Source organism: Nicotiana tomentosiformis, chromosome 4 (assembly GCF_000390325.3).
Source record: "Nicotiana tomentosiformis chromosome 4, ASM39032v3, whole genome shotgun sequence".
Lineage (NCBI taxonomy): Eukaryota > Viridiplantae > Streptophyta > Magnoliopsida > Solanales > Solanaceae > Nicotiana > Nicotiana tomentosiformis.
Genome location: NC_090815.1, coordinates 114,031,241 through 114,049,359, shown reverse-complemented (window position 1 = coordinate 114,049,359; position 18,119 = coordinate 114,031,241). Strand labels below are relative to the sequence as shown.

The 18,119-nt window shown below is 40.1% G+C and overlaps 1 protein-coding gene across 1 annotated transcript; it reads right to left on the bottom strand.

Moving 5' to 3' along the window:
- Positions 1-5,741: 5,741 nt before the first annotated feature.
- LOC138910382 (serine/threonine-protein phosphatase 7 long form homolog) lies at positions 5,742-7,087 on the bottom strand. The gene is made up of 3 exons (XM_070201619.1): positions 6,379-7,087; positions 6,030-6,190; positions 5,742-5,942 (listed from the first exon to the last, which is right to left on the bottom strand). The coding sequence occupies exons 1-3, from the start codon at positions 7,085-7,087 to the stop codon at positions 5,742-5,744; spliced, it is 1,071 nt and encodes a 356-aa protein (XP_070057720.1).
- Between the last annotated feature and the right edge of the window lie 11,032 nt (positions 7,088-18,119).

The following is an 18,119-nucleotide window of genomic DNA, read 5'->3' as shown; positions in this document are numbered from 1 at the left end:
GGGTGTCACTAGTCATGAGCATCTACTACAATCTGTCTAACAATATCAAGGCTAACTCAGCCTGAAAAATAGCTAAATACAACTAGAGGAAGATAAGAGGGAGAAGAGCAGGGGCTGCGATCGCCAATCAGCTACCTTGCTATCTCCAAGGAAAAATCTGGAACCAGAATAATCAACAACCGCTACCGTGTCCAGCTACACTTGGATCTGCACACAAGGTGCAGGGAGTAACGTGAGTACGCCAACTAAGTAAGTAACAACAATAAATAAAGACCGAGTAGTAGTGACGAGCAATCAAGCATATAACGTTCATATCAGGAAAATCTCAGTAGAATATCTCATACTTTTAAAATCAGGATTTGAATCAAAATATCTCGTTTAAACCTAGTTCCAGTAAAATTATTTAAAGATATTTTTCAACAGTTTTCAACAGAGAAAAAATGCAAATGTGAGCAAAATGATGAAATCATAAACAGCCCATCGGGCAAACCTCACAGTCACTCGTGCCACTCGGGCATACCTAACAATCACTCTTGCCACTCGGGCATATCACTCTTGCCACTTGGGCATACCTCACAATCACTCTTGCCACTCAGGCATACCTCACAATCACTCATGACTCCCAGTCACTCAGCACTCGGCACTCAGTAGGTACCTGCACTCACTGGGGGTGTGTACAGACTCCGGAGTGGCTCCTTCAGCCCAAGCGCTATATCAAGCCAAATCATGGCATAAATCACTCAGGCCCTTGGTCTATATCAAACATGGTGTGGCGTGCAGCCCGATCCCATAATTATCCGAACATGCTACGCCGTGCAGTCCGATCCTATATTTATCCTCACAAATCAGGCCCTCGGCCTCACTCAGCTATAAACCTCTCAAGCCACTCGGGGATTTCAGTAAAAAATAGGGCATTCGGCCCAAAACAACATTTATATGCATCAAAATGGAGTCATAAAACAGAGTTATGCAGTAAACAAGTATAACCATGACTGAGTATAAATTTTCAATCGAAAACAGTGAGAGAATAGTAAGAAAAAGGTCTTAAGGGTCCAAACAGTACTGGCACAAGGCCCAACATGGCATTCAGCCCAATTTACAGAAATTCTTTCCAAAACATACAAGTATCATATAATTTCCACAAAATAGGCAACTTTACAGTTGCTACGGGATGGACCAAGTCACAATTCCCAACAGTGCACGCCCACACGCCTGTCACCTAGCATGCGCATCACCTCAAAGTAGTAGAATGATACAAAAATCCGGGGTTTCATACCCTCAGGACTAGATTTATAATCGTTACTTACCTCAAACCGGTCAAATCTCTACCCCGCAATGCTCTTGCCTCTGGACTCGGCCTCCAAATGCTCCAAATCTATTTACAATCAGTACAATACCATCAATATACGTTAATGGAATGAATTCCACAAGAAAAACTATCAAATTAGACAAAAACCCGAAATTGGCTAAAACCCGGCCCCCCGGGCCCACATCTCGAAATCTGACAAAATTTACAAAACTAGAAATCCCATTCACTCACGAGTCTAACCATACCAAATTCATCAAAATCTCACATCGTTTGGTCCTTCAAATCCTTAAATTACTTTTTCAAAAATCCCAAGCCCTAACCCCTCATTTTCACTAATTACATGATTAAACAACGGAAAATCACCATATATACGAGTATTAGGGATCAAGTAACTTACCTCAATGAAAACCCCCTTGATTCCCTCTTCAAATCTCTCCTAAAAGCTCCAAACCCGAATAGAAATGGTGAAGAATGCACCAAAATTCGCGAAGTGTGCAATATGTACCTTCTTCCCAGGCTTCTCGCACCTGCGGCCTTCAACTCGCACTCGCATGACCGCACCCGTGGTCCCAACAACCGCACCTGTGCAAGTCACTTAAACGCCCAGGTTCCGCATCTGCGGCCAACCTGTCGCACCTGCGCGTGGCGCGCCACATCTACGAAGCCAGCCTTCTTCCTTCCTTCCGCATCTGCGCCCCAGGTCTCGCACCTGCGGGCTTGCAGATGCGATAGCCTTCTCGCACCTACACATCCTGCCTAGCCCAGCATTTCCCGCATCTGTGAACCCCCATGCGCACCAGCATCCCCGCACCTGCGATTCTTCCTTCCGCAGGTGCGGAAATAGCAGAAGCAGCAGCTTCAGCTGTATCTTCAAACTTCGAAAATCTGTTAACCACCCGGAATCACCCTGAGGCCATCGGGACCTCAACCAAAAATACCAACAAGTTATATATCAACATATAAACTTAGTCGAACCTTCAAATCACTCAAAACAACATCCAAACACTAAATTACCCTCGGATTCAAGCCTAAGAACTTCTAAATTTTTAAATTCGGCAACCGATGCCGAAACCAACCAAACCACGTTTGAATGACCTCAAATTTTGCACACACGTCAAAAATGACACTACAAACCTACTCCAACTTCCGAAATTTCATTCCGACCCCGATATCAAATTTTTCACTGCCGACCGAAATCGCCAAATTTTTAATTTCGCCAATTCAAGCCTAATTATACTAAGGACCTCCAAATCACATTCCGGGCGCACTCGTAAGTCCAAAATCACCTAACGGAGCTAACAAAACTATTAAAATTCAAATCCGAGATCGTTTACATATAGGTCAACATACGGTTGACTTTTCCAACTTAAGAATCTAAATAAGAGACTAAGTGTCTCATTCTACTCCGAAACCACTCCGGACCCGAACCAACTAACTCGGTATATCATAATATATCTTAAGAGCATAAAGGAAACAGAAATGGGAAAACGGGACTATAACTCCCGAAACAAATGGCCGGGTCGTTACACATAATACTTCATAATCTTATCGGTTTGAGTAAAAGAGAACCCATTGTAGTTTTTTGCCCTAAATTCACATACCTTCAGGCTTGGTAGATGCGCTTCACCCTCAATAATGTGCCTTGCAACTTTGAGATCAGTCTGTATATTAATAGGCTTATTTTCCAAGGGACGCAGAACACCATACCACTTGTCATCAACCAAATCAGTATAGCAACTTAGCATATTTTTTTCAAGGTAGGGATCGATTGTGTTATGACGTGTTCCATTTGGATCTTTTGAACTACCTTCACTTTTTTGCCTCTTCGTAAACCACTTATTAAATGTTAGTGGAATTTCTAAATTGGATGTTGTACTGGTTCTTCAAATGGTATTTGAATATTGATCTCTTGGTTCAACTTAAGAAGAACTAAGCTGCATGTCGACCTGTAAGAACGCGAATCATAGCGCCTCACCAATATGTGATATGTGTATTGTCATGTCGACCTGAAAAAGCCGTCGGCCTGATAAAGCTGATAACCTGAAAAATTTGGACCCACTTGTACCCTAAAGAATCATTATCACGTGAAACATAGTGCCTCACCAACATGCACTATGTGTATTGTCATGTCGACCTGAAAAAGTTGTCGGCATGAAAAAGCTATTGACATGAAATGCTGGATCCACTTGTACTTGAATGAATCATTATCACGCGAAATATAACGCCTCACCAATATGCGTTATGTAACCTAAAATCACTCTTAATTGCCTATAAAAACCTCGCACATTTTAGTTATTATTTGCGTCGTAACGAAACGAATAGAAAAACTTTCCATTAATTTTCCATTTTCGAGCATTACGACATGTTTGGATGCAATTACGTACCAAGGTGTTACTGTGGCAAACGTGCAATTTTGAATCCATGTTGGTCAAATTGCAACTTGGGACGCAGATGTTGGATGTGTATACAAGTTGTAAGTTATTATTCTTTGAAGAAATGTTTGTTAACATTTTTTATATAACATGTTAATTAATAGTCTTGCGTTATTCTCTCATTGGTAGGACGAAAAGAAATGTAGTTTTGATGAATGGTATGATGAACCCATTAATCAGGAATACTACAAATCATGTTTGCTAAACATTTGGAATCTGACCGGTGAATACGAACTCCAGATTGTAAAACTATAAGAACAACTTGCGGTATTGCAGGAGAAACAAAAAGAGGTAGAAGAATAAAAAAATAGGTTGGAGGAGAAATTTAAGTGGTTGAAGCACAGAATAATGGGCGATAGTGACTAAACAAACACATTGATGCATTAAGTGTAGTATTTTATTTTTATGTTGTACGTGTCATGTATTATCTTTGATTGGTAACGAATTTAAATTTTATGTTAAGCTTTCATTTTTTTTGTGTGTTCTAGTGTTAAACTAATAAATAACTCGAGAAATAAAAACATATGCACAAATTATGTAAAACATAAATAATGTTGCTATTATATATTTAATGTCATATATACAAATAATAATAAATGTCAATGTATCCCACAACATGTATGCTTTAAAGCATTGGCCGGCCTGAGGCGCATTCCATCCTTCTCGGCTACGCTATCAAGATCATCCTCATCAGGTCGCCTCTTTATCGGAGGATGCGCTGTCGCATAATCGTCGGTAAGGCTGGCAGACTCGGTAGAAGCAGCTGTCAGGCCGACAGTAACCTACAGAATAATAAGATATTTTACTATATGAAATATAAATTACTAACGTACGTGTTAGCAAAATAAAACTTTTAACGGTCATACCATGGTCTCAGCGGGCTCCTAAATAAGATTATCCGTCTTCGGCATGTCAGTATTGCACAATGCGGCCTCCGTGACGGGCGATGATGATGTCTTTAAAAAAAATAAAAAATGCTTTAGATATTACTAACTAATCAATGAGATAAAAAAAATAAAAATAATAGTAATACAAACAAACCTACGCGTGAGTAGCGCCGCAAGGCTCTGTCCGAACATCGAGGTGCACTGGAGTAGATGAAGCATGTGCTAAATCCTCAGCATCCCTCAGTGATGAGCCATAACTCAATCGTCTCCCAATATGCACCTCTCGTGTCGGATGAGAATCAGCAACTGTCGATGGCTCTGGGGATCAGGAAAATACTGATCCTACTCCTGTCACGTAATGACCATGCCCGCGATCAATAATGGAGCTGACTGGGTCACCTGCAAAGTCTCTGGCGACAGCTGAAGGCTGAATGACAACATGTCATGATGAGCATCGCGTGGCTCAAGGTGGTCACCCAGTTGATCATCTCTAATATCATCCATAGGGTGCCTCAACGCCCCCTTGCTGGGGACCCCGTCCTCGCCGACCACCACGACCTCGTGGGATACCCCTTCCTCTCTGCCCACGCCTGCCATGTCTACCATGTTCAGGCTCCACTGGTGGCCCATGATGGTACTTCTCTGGCAGCACATAAGCAGCCTCGTATCCTAAGCCCTCATCATCTCGGGCACGTCTCAATGTCTTGGCAGCAAGATCAGTAACCCGGCAGCCAAACCCGTGCAAAGCTGTTACTCCCTCGCTTATATATTGCAGCATTTGCAGTCCCCCAACTAGTAGAAATGATATAAGCCAATAGCCTGCATAACATGTAAAATATTAATTACGGAAGGATAATGTAACGTTATAAGTAAGTATAACAAATAACATATCAGTTCATCATGCCTTCCAACATATGGAATATACTGACCACCAACGCGATGAACAGGATTCTCAACGAGAAGTTGGGTAACACTGCGATACCAACCCATATACTCATGCTCGCCATCCGTACGCTCAGTGGAGGGGGTGCCATAATCAGGTCATGCCTCTGGTCCCAAACCTCAATCTGGGCCTCTAGCCAGGCCAAGTATGTCTAGTCATCCTTGGAACGATTATCCTGCTGGTAATGTGTCCTTAAACCAAGTGGGCGGAATAGGTACAAGCTGCGGTCGACCAAATTGGCGAAGGACTAGCTCTATGGCATGATGCTCGACAATATTAAGCCATATCAGTAGAACGGAAGAGCTCCACATAGCTCGGCCGTAGGAGCAATAATCGGGCAAACCAGCTATGAGCGCGTCGTTGTATGGCCTCTATACGAACTATTAATTAAACACAGAAATCATGAGTAAACGCAACACATATAAAGCCATGCCAAGTAAATTTAAGTATACATGTACCTGCGCGCCTTCATGCAAATCCAACAAATCCCTGTAATAGGGAAGATGAGGTCGAGCCTTGAACTCGCGTCCGTAGCCACGCCTATCAACCCACCTCCAAGCAAAAGGGAGAAATAGTGGAGGTGGTGCATCGCAGCCCTCAGTGGTAGAGGTGGCTGGAACTGCAGGAACCGCTCCCAGACCCAAACATAATATAAATTGTGGATGTTAAATTTATTGTATTTTTTTACTATGTATGTTATAATCATGAAAATAATTGACTATGTTTTCACTTGCAGCAGTGGTAAAAATACGGCAACGTCTCTTTGGGTGCCCATGCACGCCCGACACATTTGCCTATACAGGTAACCTAGAACAGCTACACCCCAGCTGTAACCAGGTAAACCATCCAGCCACTCCAGATGATGTAGAAATATCAAGCTGACTAGGTTTCTTGAAGTGTTCGGGAACAGTACACCACCAAGCATCAGCAACAACAACAATCTTGTGTGCCGGTCGATATCCTTCGCCGGTGAATTATCCGTAATCTCCGCATCCATCACTGCCAGATGCTGCCGGACGGGCGTCAGTTGCAATCGACTCGTCCCACTCAATGCAGTCTCCTCTGCTGGCTGGAAACAGGTGATTCGTTGCAACATATGTAGGTAATGCACTCCCCTATAGTTTCTAAGAGCATGCGGGTAAGCTACAGGTAATCCATCAATCGGCAACCCGAAGAGAACCTCCACGTCCTCAAGCGTGATGGTAGCCTCACCGATAGGTAGATGAAACATGTGCGTTTCCGATTGCCACCGCTCTATCATAGTTGTGATCAACGACCAGTCGAACTGCAAGTGGGTGATCTCTATGATCCTATAGAAACTCGTATCCTGAAGGCGTCTAACTATACGGGGATGGAGTGGGTGGTCCCTAATGAACTCCCACCTATCGTCTATACGTCTGGGGCAGAATGTATGGGACAAACACTGTCCATCCCAGATGTATGAAGACCTATGGTTGCCCTGTAGCAACAGTAGCTCTCGAGATGCAGGTCCGGGATGCAGAGGGGGAACCTCCATGACGATGTCTATAAATTGAACAATATTAATTAAAGTATTTTTCTTTTTGATTGCTTAACATCTTTAAATATATTGCAATATATTTTATATTCATAATTAATCGATATTTTTACTATATTATTACTTAAATTGATACATTTTCTATATTATTATTTTATATGTTAATTTATTATTTTATATGTTAGGTTATTATTTTATATATTAGTTTATTATTTTATATGTTAGTTTATTATTTTATACGTTAGTTTATTATTTTATATGTTAGTTTATTATTTTATATGTTAGTTTATTACTTTCTATGTTTGTTTCTTATTTTATATATTAGTTTCTTATTTTATAACTATACATGATATAATTAATAAGTATTCATATAAAAATACTTAGTTTGAAAAATATTATTGTTTTTTATGTTATTTTCTTAGATTTGTTGACTAAAATGCGAGAGAGTTTGTGTTTGAACTATCATCTTTTTTTTTTACATATTTTTAGGGTTAACAGATAATTAAATGATTAATTTCAATAACTACAAAGATACTATGCTAAAGGGCACTACATTTTACTACGCTAAAGGGCACTAGATTACAATTACGGGCATTACATTACAATTACGTGCACAACATAACACTAAAGGGTACTAAACAACAATAAAGTAAAACATAAAATCTAAATAACATTAATTATTCATAAAATAATAATTTATCTATTTTACTAATCTTTTAGCACATAAATAATCTAATCCGGATACAAAAAAATAAGTTAATTTAATCATAAAAAATCACGAAAATACATATACCACAGTAAAAAATAACTAATAAATATTTTTTATAACAACTAATAACATTAATTATTCATAAAATAATAATTTATCTATTTTACTAATTTTTTACCACAATAATAATCTAATCCGGATAAAAAATAACAAATTAATTAAATCACAAAACAATCACGAAAAAACATAGATCACAGTAAAAATTAACTAATACGCATTTTTTATACATGAGTGTTAACAAAAAGTAAGTCAGAATATCTCGATTTAAAAAATTTTGAAAGGTGAAGATTTGATGATTTGGGAGCCGAAACAAGTAATCCACTACGCGATAACGCCTTAGATCCGGTGTTAGCTTGCTACAATACCGAGAAGATACACTTTTTGTGGGACGGGTGGGCTCCACTGAGGTTTTTTTCTTTAAAAATGGAGGGGGGAACCGCTGGAATGGGGAAAGGGGGGGCACTGGTTTCTGGTCGGGGAAGATGGAGTCCCGCATTTTTATGTATATATAGCGCACGTATTTCCTGCGCTATACTATAGCGCGTCCTATATGTGCGCTATACAGCCCGCCTTTTTTGTTTTTTCAAATTTAGCGCAGTTATTCACCGCGTTATATCTTAACGGACAAACGTGTCATTAAGATATAGTGCTGTGAATAACCGCGCTATATATGAAATGGTACCCAATTTTTTTTATACCTATTTATGTTGCTTAAGTCCAAATTAAAGAACCACACTTTGGTTCCGGCTAAGCCAGTCTGAATTTTTATCGCGCAGGTCTAGTCTCAGGTTGTTTCGGTCCCATTGTCACCCTTAGCTGGGACTAATGAAAACACAACATGTGAGCTCAAAGGATCTATAGCAGCTGACAACTTGACAAAGGGCTTGATTAGAACATAACATAAGTAGCTAGCTGGTAGGCTTAGTTTTTGCACCTGCTAGCTTGAGAGTAGTGTAGAAATATGACTTACTGTAAGACATGAAAGGCAATTTTTGTATATAACTAGAGCAGTTAATTAACTAAGCTATTAGGAGTTGTTAGTAGAAATATGAGTTATATGAATTATATAACTTAGTTGTTAGTCGTGTGTTAGAGATTATATTTTTCTTCTCTTTGTGTACGTAGTGGTAATGTGTACAGCTATATCAGTCTATTTATTTTTGTTGATATAGAAAACCTTTCCCACAAGCTCGACGATATTCTCCACTTTCTAGATAATTATGACAGTTAAAACCACGGGTAAAAAAGGGAGCACAACCCTAAATGTTAAAACCACGATATTCTCTTAAATGTTCGCATACAATTAATTCAAATACTTAATAAAGTTATTACAAATAGAAATTAAGATAGTTAATACTTATAGTTACTAAAGTCATTATAGACAAAAATTAAAACGATTAATATTAATATAAAAAAAATAGTTTTTGTATTTCTGTAACGATCTAATCGGTCGTTTTACTTTCTAGATTCTCGTTCCCCTAAATAAGACTCCATGTACGTGTTTTTACTGTTTTATGACCTGCGGGGATAGTTAATTCGTGATTTGGAAGGGTTCGGGTTGAATTCGGAACACTTGGTTCCTTGGTTTGGCTTTAAAAGGCTAAGTTTGACTTTGGTCAATATTTTGAGTAAACGACCTCGGAACCAGGATTTAACGGTTCCAATAGGTTCGCATGATGATTTTGGACGTGGGCGTATGTTCAGATCGGGTTTTGGATGAACCATGAGCGTTTCAACGCTTAATGTCGAAAGTTGGCTTATTGAAGGTCTAAAAGTTCTTTAAATTTGGTTTGGAGTAGGTTTTGGTGTTATCGAGGTCCGTTTGTGATTCCGAGCTTGGGAATAGTTCCGTTTGGTGATTTAAGAATTGCACGCAAAATTTGGTGCCATTCCGAGTAGTGTAAGTATGAATCGGCGCGTTCGGAGTAAGTTGGAAGAATTTGAAGTTCATAAATTGATCCTATTGGTTTTGGGTTGCAATTCTTAGTTTTAATATTTTTTTTCACATTCCGAGGGTGCGAGCGAGTCCGTCTCATGCTTACAAACTTATTGGTATATTTGGACGAGGCCTCGGGGGCCTCGGATGCAATCCGGACAATGCACAGATCGATTTAGAGCTCAAAGGGCTGCTGGTGCACCAGTTCTGGTGTGCCCGCATCTGCGAGCTTTTGGCCATAGATGCGAGCTCGCAGAAGCGAGCCCAGGGCCTCAGAAGCGCAAGGTAGGGGGACTGTCTTGTGGTCGCAGAAGCGGGGAAAGGGCCGCATCTGCGAAGGCGCAGGTGCGGGATTCCAACCGCAGAAGCGGCCTGGGACTATGGCCTGTAGACCGCAGAAGCGATGAAAGTTCCGCAGATGCAGACTCGCTTCTGCGAGGAAGCGACCATAGGTGCGCTTGGAGGCTGGCCAGGCCTGACCGTAGATGCAACCTAGCTTCCGCAGAAGCGGGAGACCGTCCAAAGAAGTGAAATCACTAAAGGCAGTGAGGTCGTTTAAGATGGACTTAGACCATTGTTTTGACTCATTCCTTCCACTTTCTTGGGCGATTTTGGAGCTTTTGGAGAGATGTTTCCACCTAGCTATTTGAGGTAAGTAAATTTTATCCAATGTGAGTTAAATATATAGATTATGGGTATATGTTAACATGAAAATTTGTGAAAATTATGGGTTTAGATGAATAACCCTAGGTTTTGATAAAAAGGGGATTTACCCACGAAAAAGTTTATGTGATTGAGTGAAAAATATATATTTGAGTTCGTGAGGTTATGGGTAACAACTTTCTTCGAAAATTTTCGGAATCCGGGCACGTGGGCCCGGGGGTAAATTTTTAAGAATCTTTCAATTTGGGTTGGGTAATTACTTTAATAGTTAAATTATGAACTTGGAACATATATTGATTAATTTATACAATATTTGGCTAGTTTCGAATTTTTCGGCACCGAGTTGAGGCTTTAGAGTGAATTTGAGACCGGAAAGCGAGCTTTGAGACAACGTAAGTCTCTTGCCTAACCTTGTAAGAAGAAATTTACCCCATAGGTGATTTTAATTGCTATTTACTTCTAATTGTAGGGGCTACGTACGCACGAGGTGACGAGAGTCCGTGCGTAGCTACTAATCATGCTTATGTTCGGGTAGTTTAGGACCTGAATCATGAAATACTTGCAATATTGGCACCCTACTGGTTAATTAAAGTGCCTAAATTATATTAGAACTTGATAAAGGAATTGTAAAAGACTGAATTTTATTTACTTGAGTTTTGGCGGGTTTTTTGATCGTTAATAGAAATTGTGCTTCTTTGCATATTAGCCTTGTAATAACTTCTAAATCGGATGTTCATAAATTATCCCCTCTTCTTGTGGCGCGGTCTGAACGCCTCGACAGTAGATAGATGCATCTATGGTTCGTGCCGCACGACCCTCGGCAGTATACACGTTATTCTGGATCGGGCCGTACGACCTCGGCATAATCGTGCATGATAATACTTAGAGTTTAATTATCTATTTGATATCATTTCATGGCTTGAGAGGTTAAAATTTTATAAGACAGGAATTAACTTGGGATTTATTATCTATGAAAGGACTATTTATTTTATGCTTGTTAATAAGTTATTATTGTTATTTACATAGCCCATGCTTATTTAGAGCTTCTGTATTTTATTGTTAGCCTATAGTAAGTGTCGATGTCGACCCCTCGTCACTACTTCTTCGAAGTTAGACTTGATATTTACTGAGCACATGTTGTTTATGTACTCAGGCTACACTTCTATACTAACCGTGCAGGATCTGAGGCAGGTGCATCTGGCGATCACACCGGCGTACATCCCCGTTACCCTGAGGCCTAGTGGTGAGCTGCTTCTTGAGCCGTTCTGCAGCACCTAGAGCCTTTCTTTTGTACTTATTTTCTGTCTATTTTAATTCAGATAGTAATTTGAGTTTTGTATATTCTACTAGTGCGCATACACTTGTGACACCATATATTGGCACACACATTAGTAGACTTTATGGTTTTGGAGTACTTATATATATCTATGATTGCACTCACTTGCTTTCGTTTTATTTATTAAATTTTCTACTTCTTAAATCTCTTAAAAAGTAAAATTTATTTACTTAGAAACTTATTAAAAGGAGTAATCGCACGTTTAGTTCACCGTTGGCTTGTCTGGCGGCGACGTTGGGCGCCATCGCGGCCTATAGAAGAAATTGGGCCGTGACAGTTTCACTAAATATGTTCCTAAGTTATATCTAGATGACAAGTTTACCAAATTTTCAAACAAATTAAACATGTTCGCATAGGCAGCTGCCTCCATGTAAGTCACTGTATGCTAGTTGAACTCTTTCAGCCTCAGTAAAAAAAATTCATTTTCGTCGGCAACAAATGCATCACTTTCAACAAGAATAAGAGTATACTCAGGAGCATGATCTTTCACAAATTTAAGCCACTAAAATAGATAAATTTAGTGGCCTAAATCAGATTTTAATAAGAGATTTTAATTTTTTTTAATAATATATATGCACACACAAAAAGTTAGTGTTGCTTTTTTTCATACTTGCTTAATTATAATCTATTATTTTCTAAAGATATATAGCCTATAACTTCACATAGTAATAGTATTATTTATATCGGTAAGAATTAATTCTAGTTAATAAGATGTTAGCAATGTGATTGTAATATATTACCTTGGATGTTGTTGTAAAAATTTTATTTACTAACAATTCAAATTTTTAAAATATTTCTATTGTTGAAAAGTATGCACTCTTTCTTTTTATTTCTTAAAAAGATTGTGTACTTTTTAAAATAAAATAAATAAATATTGTCTAAGCCCAATTAAATTTAAATTCACAGGAAAACAAATTGGGTCCTCAAAATTTTGAGGCTTAAAAGCAAATGCTTTATTAGCCTTCCTCGTGAGCCGTCTCTGCCTTAGAAATTTGAAACAAAATATGAAAATAAATAAGATTAATTATGAGTAACTTACATTTTTCCCGATATTGTTAATGTTATCACATTTTAGTAAAGAGAAATCTTAGAGAATGAAATCTGAAGGTGGGAGTTTCCATATATTAGATCCTACATCGGTTTGAGATTTAATATGATTCCCTTTATATGGTCTTGAAACTTGAGTAATTATCGCCTCGTGAGCTATAATTTTAAAATTGAGTTAATTCGAAAGCTTATATTCTTATAATGATATTATAATCAGTCTCATCTCGAATTATTGCTTACTCGATATTGGACCCCCATCTTATAATATTCACGCTTCGAATATTGGGCCACTTTTTAGATGTCTAGTCTAGGATATCGGGGTGGTGTTGAGTCTGATATCAGTGTGGGATTTGGATTATATGCCTTTTTATATTATTTTAGGCAATCCGCACCATATGGCTACTTCTAGTATTGTGTTAGGTCCAAAGTTGTCACGACCCGAATTTTCACCGTCGAATTGTGATAGCGCCTAATGCTGCACTTGCGAGACAAGCTAATATTTGAGCTTTGCAACATGAAAATCTTACAATATATACAGAGAATCACTACAACACAACACATGAAAATAAAATAAGAAGCGAAATTTATATAATAATACTGCACAATTAATACTGATAGGTCTAACTACCCATGATCTGGTGTCACAACTCACGGACTACTACGATTAACTACAAGTATTTATCTGAAAGAAAGAGGTACAACTGTTTATGAACTAATAAAAACAGTAGATGAATATATAGGAGGGGACTCCAGGAATCTAAGGACGTCGGCAGATCTACCTCAGGTCTCCTGCGCAAATGTCAGCTACCAACTCAGGATCAGTTCGGACCGACACCTGGAACTGCACAGAAAGTGCAGAGTGTAGTATCAATACAACCGACCTCATGTTTTAATAAGTGTCGAGCCTAACCTCGGCGAAATAGTGACGATGCTAGGACAAGACACCCACATATAACCTGAATAGTATAATCATGCTAATGGAAATAACAGTAAATAAAGAAATAAAGCAGAAAATAATGAGAAGGGACATACAGTGGGGGATTTCAATATAAGGAGTGAGAATAACGAAAAGACAGAATTAAACAGTAATCCGTAAACAAATTAAGCAATTAAAACAGTAAGGAAAACTGTACGGCATCACCCTTCGTGCTTTTACTCTCAACCTCACCAAATAATAAATAGAACGGTCGTGTATTAAACCTCTCATATTATGCACGGCATCACCCTTCGTGCTTTATCACTCATAAATCATGGCACGGCATCACCCTTCGTGCATTAACACTCACATATCATGGCACGGCATCACCCTTCGTACTTTACGCTCTTCCTCACAATATAAATAATGCATGCACGGCATCACCCTTCGTGCTTTACACTCCTCCTCACAAATCACAGAATCAATAACAACAGATAAACAGAAGTTTCCCAAAGAAGCCAGTATTTTACCAATGTGTAATATCATAATGTAAACCTCAACCTTGAACCAATATTCAAATATTACCAAATCTCGATGAAACCAGACATAAGTCACCCAACATTTCAAATAACAACGCTAAGCATGGATAGTAGGATTAAAGGTTACAAAATTTATAAAGAATAGGATTTCACTCTCATGCTATGACTCGACAGCAATGCATAGATGCTCGTCACCTCACTTATACATCGTATTTAACAACCAAACACGTAGCAAATAAACACATATTACCTATTTCCTCAAGCCAAAGTTAGACACGACACTTACCTCGATTCGCAGGCCACTCACTGCTCAAGTACCGTTTTTCCTTTATAATTCATCTCCAACTCACTCGTATCTAGTCACAAATAGCTTAATACTATCAATTATCGCTAAAGGAATCAACTTTAATGAATAATTACAGATTTTCCACATTTTTCCAAAAATTTCAAAAACCGACCCCGGGCCCGCTTGGTCCAAACTCGAGATTCGGACCAAAAATCCGTTTACACATTTACCCCCCGAGCCCGAGTATGTAATTAGTTCCGGAATCCGACCTCAAATCGAGATCTAAATCTCTAAATTTGTAAAATTCCCAATTCCCCCCAAATCCCTAATTTCTATCCTTAAAGAACAAGATTAAAGACTAAGAATTCAATAAATGATGATGGAAATTGAAGAAAACAAGTTAGAAAGTGAAAACCTATGATTGGGTGTCGAAATCCTTCTTCAAAAATCGCCCTAGGTCGAGTTCTATGGAAGAAAATATGAAATTTTGAACAAATCCCGTTTTGATGTCTCTTTTTAAAACACTGGACAGGCCTTCATCGTGTTTACGAGAGGCCTGTCGCGATCGCAATGCACAGCGGCCTAAGGCCTTCGCGTTCGCGAATCTTTCAACGTGTTCGCGTAAGGCAGCTCCCCCCAAGCCTTCGCGTTCGCGACCCAGTGGACGCGTTCGCGTAGAAGAATATGACCCCCTCCCCCAGGTTCTTTAACCTATCGCGTTCGCGGGAGACTGATCGCGTTTGCGAAGGGTACCACCCCCAATGCTACGCGTTCACGACCTGTCCTTCGCGCTCGCGAAGAAGAAATTACCTCCCAGCGTAGTTTACACTTCGCGATCGCGAGAGTTGCTTCGCGATCATGAAGCACAAAATACCTGTGCACCAGCAACAACAAAACAGCAGAAATTCTAAGTCCGAAATATCCCGTAGCCTATCCGAAACTCACCTGAGCCCTCGGGGCTCCAAACCAAAGATGCACACAAGTCTAAAAATATCATACGGACTTGCTCGTACAATCAAATCGCATAAATAACACATAAAACTACGGATTTAGCATCAAAATCAATGAAATTCTCAAGAACACTTAAAGTTACTATTTTCTCAATCGAGGGTCTGAATCACGTCATATAAACTCTGTTTCACACCAAATTTCACAGACATGGTTTAGATATTATGACGCATCTGTACTGGGCTCCGAAACTAAAATATGGGCCTGATACCATAAAATCAAGCATTAAGCACATACTTTAAAACCATAGATTTTTCTGAAATTCAATTTTAGTCAAAAATCCATTTCTCGGGCTATGGATCTCGGAATTCGATTCCGGGCATACGCCCAGATCCCATATATTTATTACGGACCCATCGGGACCGTCTGAACACGGGTCCGGGTCCGTTTACTCAAAATATTGACCAAAGTCAACTAAAAATCACTTATAAATTTCAAAAATTATTATTTCTTCTATTTTTCACGTAAAGGCTTTCTAGAATTACGCCCACACTGCGCACGCAAATCAAGAAGGATAATTATAAAGATTTTTAAGGCTAACGAGCGTGAAATAAAGTCCTAGAACATAAGATGACCCTTTGGGTCATCACAATCTCCACCTCTAAAAAAACGTTCGTCCTCGAATGAACATAGAAAGGTACCTGAACTGGCAAACAAGTGGGGATATCTACTCCGCATATCAGACTCGGACTCTCAAGTAGCTGCCTCAACGGGCTGATCTCTCCACTGCACTTGAACTGAAGGATAACTCTTCGACCTCAGCTGTCGAACCTATCGGTCTAGAATGGCTATCGGCTCCTCCTCATAAGTCAAATCCTTATCCAACTGGACAGAGCTGAAATCTAACACGTGGGACGGGTCACCATGATACTTCCGGAGCATGAACACATGAAATACTGGATGGATTGATGATAACACTGGAGGCAACGCAAGTCTATAAGCCACTTCCCCACTCTCTCGAGAATCTCAAATGGCCCGATATACCTAGGGCTCAACTTGCCCTTCTTCCCAAACCTCATGATACCCTTCATGGGCGATACCCGAAGCAATACTCTCTCCCCGACCATGAATACCACATCACAAACTCTGCGGTCGGCATAGCTCTTTTGCCTGGACTGAGCTGTACGAAAGTCGATCCTGTATAATCTTGACCTTGTCCAAGGCCTCCTGTACTAAATCTATACCCAACTACTGAGCCTCCCCCGGCTCAAACCACCCAACTGGCGACCTACACCGTCTACCATATAATGCCTCATAGGGAGCCATCTGAATGCTCGACTGGTAGCTGTTATTATAGGCAAACTCTGCAAGGGGCAAGAACTGATCCCACGATCCTTCAAAGTCTATAACACAAGCGTGGAGCATATCTTCCAAGATCTGAATAGTACACTCGCACTGCCCGTCTGTCTGAGGATGAAATAATGTGCTCAACTCAACCCGCGTACCCAACTCACGCTGTACTGCCCTCCAAAAGTGCGAGGTAAACTGCGTACCTCGATCAGAAATGATAGACACGGGCACACCGTGAAGACGGACGATCTCTCGAATATAAATCTCGGCCAACCGCTCCGAGGAATAGGTAACTGCCACATGAATGAAGTGCTTTGACTTAGTCAGCCTATCCATAATAACCCACACTGCGTCGAACTTCCACTGAGTCCGTAGGAGTCCAACAACAAAGTCCATAGTGATATGCTCCCACTTCCACTCAGAAATATCCATCTACTGAAGCAAACCACCGGGTCTTCGATGCTCATACTTCACCTGCTGACAATTCAAGCACTAAGCCACATAAGCAACTATATACTTCTTCATCCTCCTCCGCCAATAATGCTGCTGCAGGTCCTGGTACATCTTGGCAGTGCCCGGGTGAATAGAATACCGAGAACTGTGAGCCTCCTCAAGGATCAAATCACGAAGCCCATCAACATTAGGCACACATACACGACCCTGCATCCTCAAAACGCTGTCATCTCCAATTGTAACCTGCTTGGCACCACCGTACCGAACTGTGTCCCTAAGGATCAAGTGAGGGTCATCATACTGCCAATCTCTGATACGCTCAAACAAGAAAGACCGAGCAACTGTACAAGCTAGAACACGGCTGGGCTCCGAAATATCCAACCTCACAAACTGATTGGCCAGAGTCTTAATATATGAAGCTAGCGGCCTCTCACCGACTGGAATGAATGCAAGGCTGCCCATACTCACTGCCTTCCTACTAAATGCATCAGCCACCACGTTGGCCTTTCCCGAGTGATACAATATGGTGATATCATAGTCTTTCAATAGCTCCAACCATCTCCTCTGCCTCAAATTGATATCCTTCTGCTTGAACAGATACTGAAGGCTGCGATGATCCGTGAAAACCTCACACGACATGACATAAAGATAGTGCCTCCAAATCTTCAGCGCATGAACAATGGCTGCCAACTCTAAGTCATGGACAGGTTAATTCTTCTCATGAACCTTCAACTGACGAGACGCATATGTAATCACCCTGCCCTCCTGCATCAATACTGCTCCGAGCCT

Bases quoted from the DNA above. Each gene is read 5' to 3' on its own strand.
- LOC138910382 (XM_070201619.1), bottom strand. From the start codon at position 7,087: ATGGAGGTTCCCCCTCTGCATCCCGGACCTGCATCTCGAGAGCTACTG. The intron at 6,191-6,378 runs GTTACCTGTATA...CGGTTCCTGCAG, and splicing joins CTGGGGTGTAGCTGTTCTAG to TTCCAGCCACCTCTACCACT. The intron at 5,943-6,029 runs GTACATGTATAC...TAGTTCGTATAG, and splicing joins ATTTGCATGAAGGCGCGCAG to AGGCCATACAACGACGCGCT.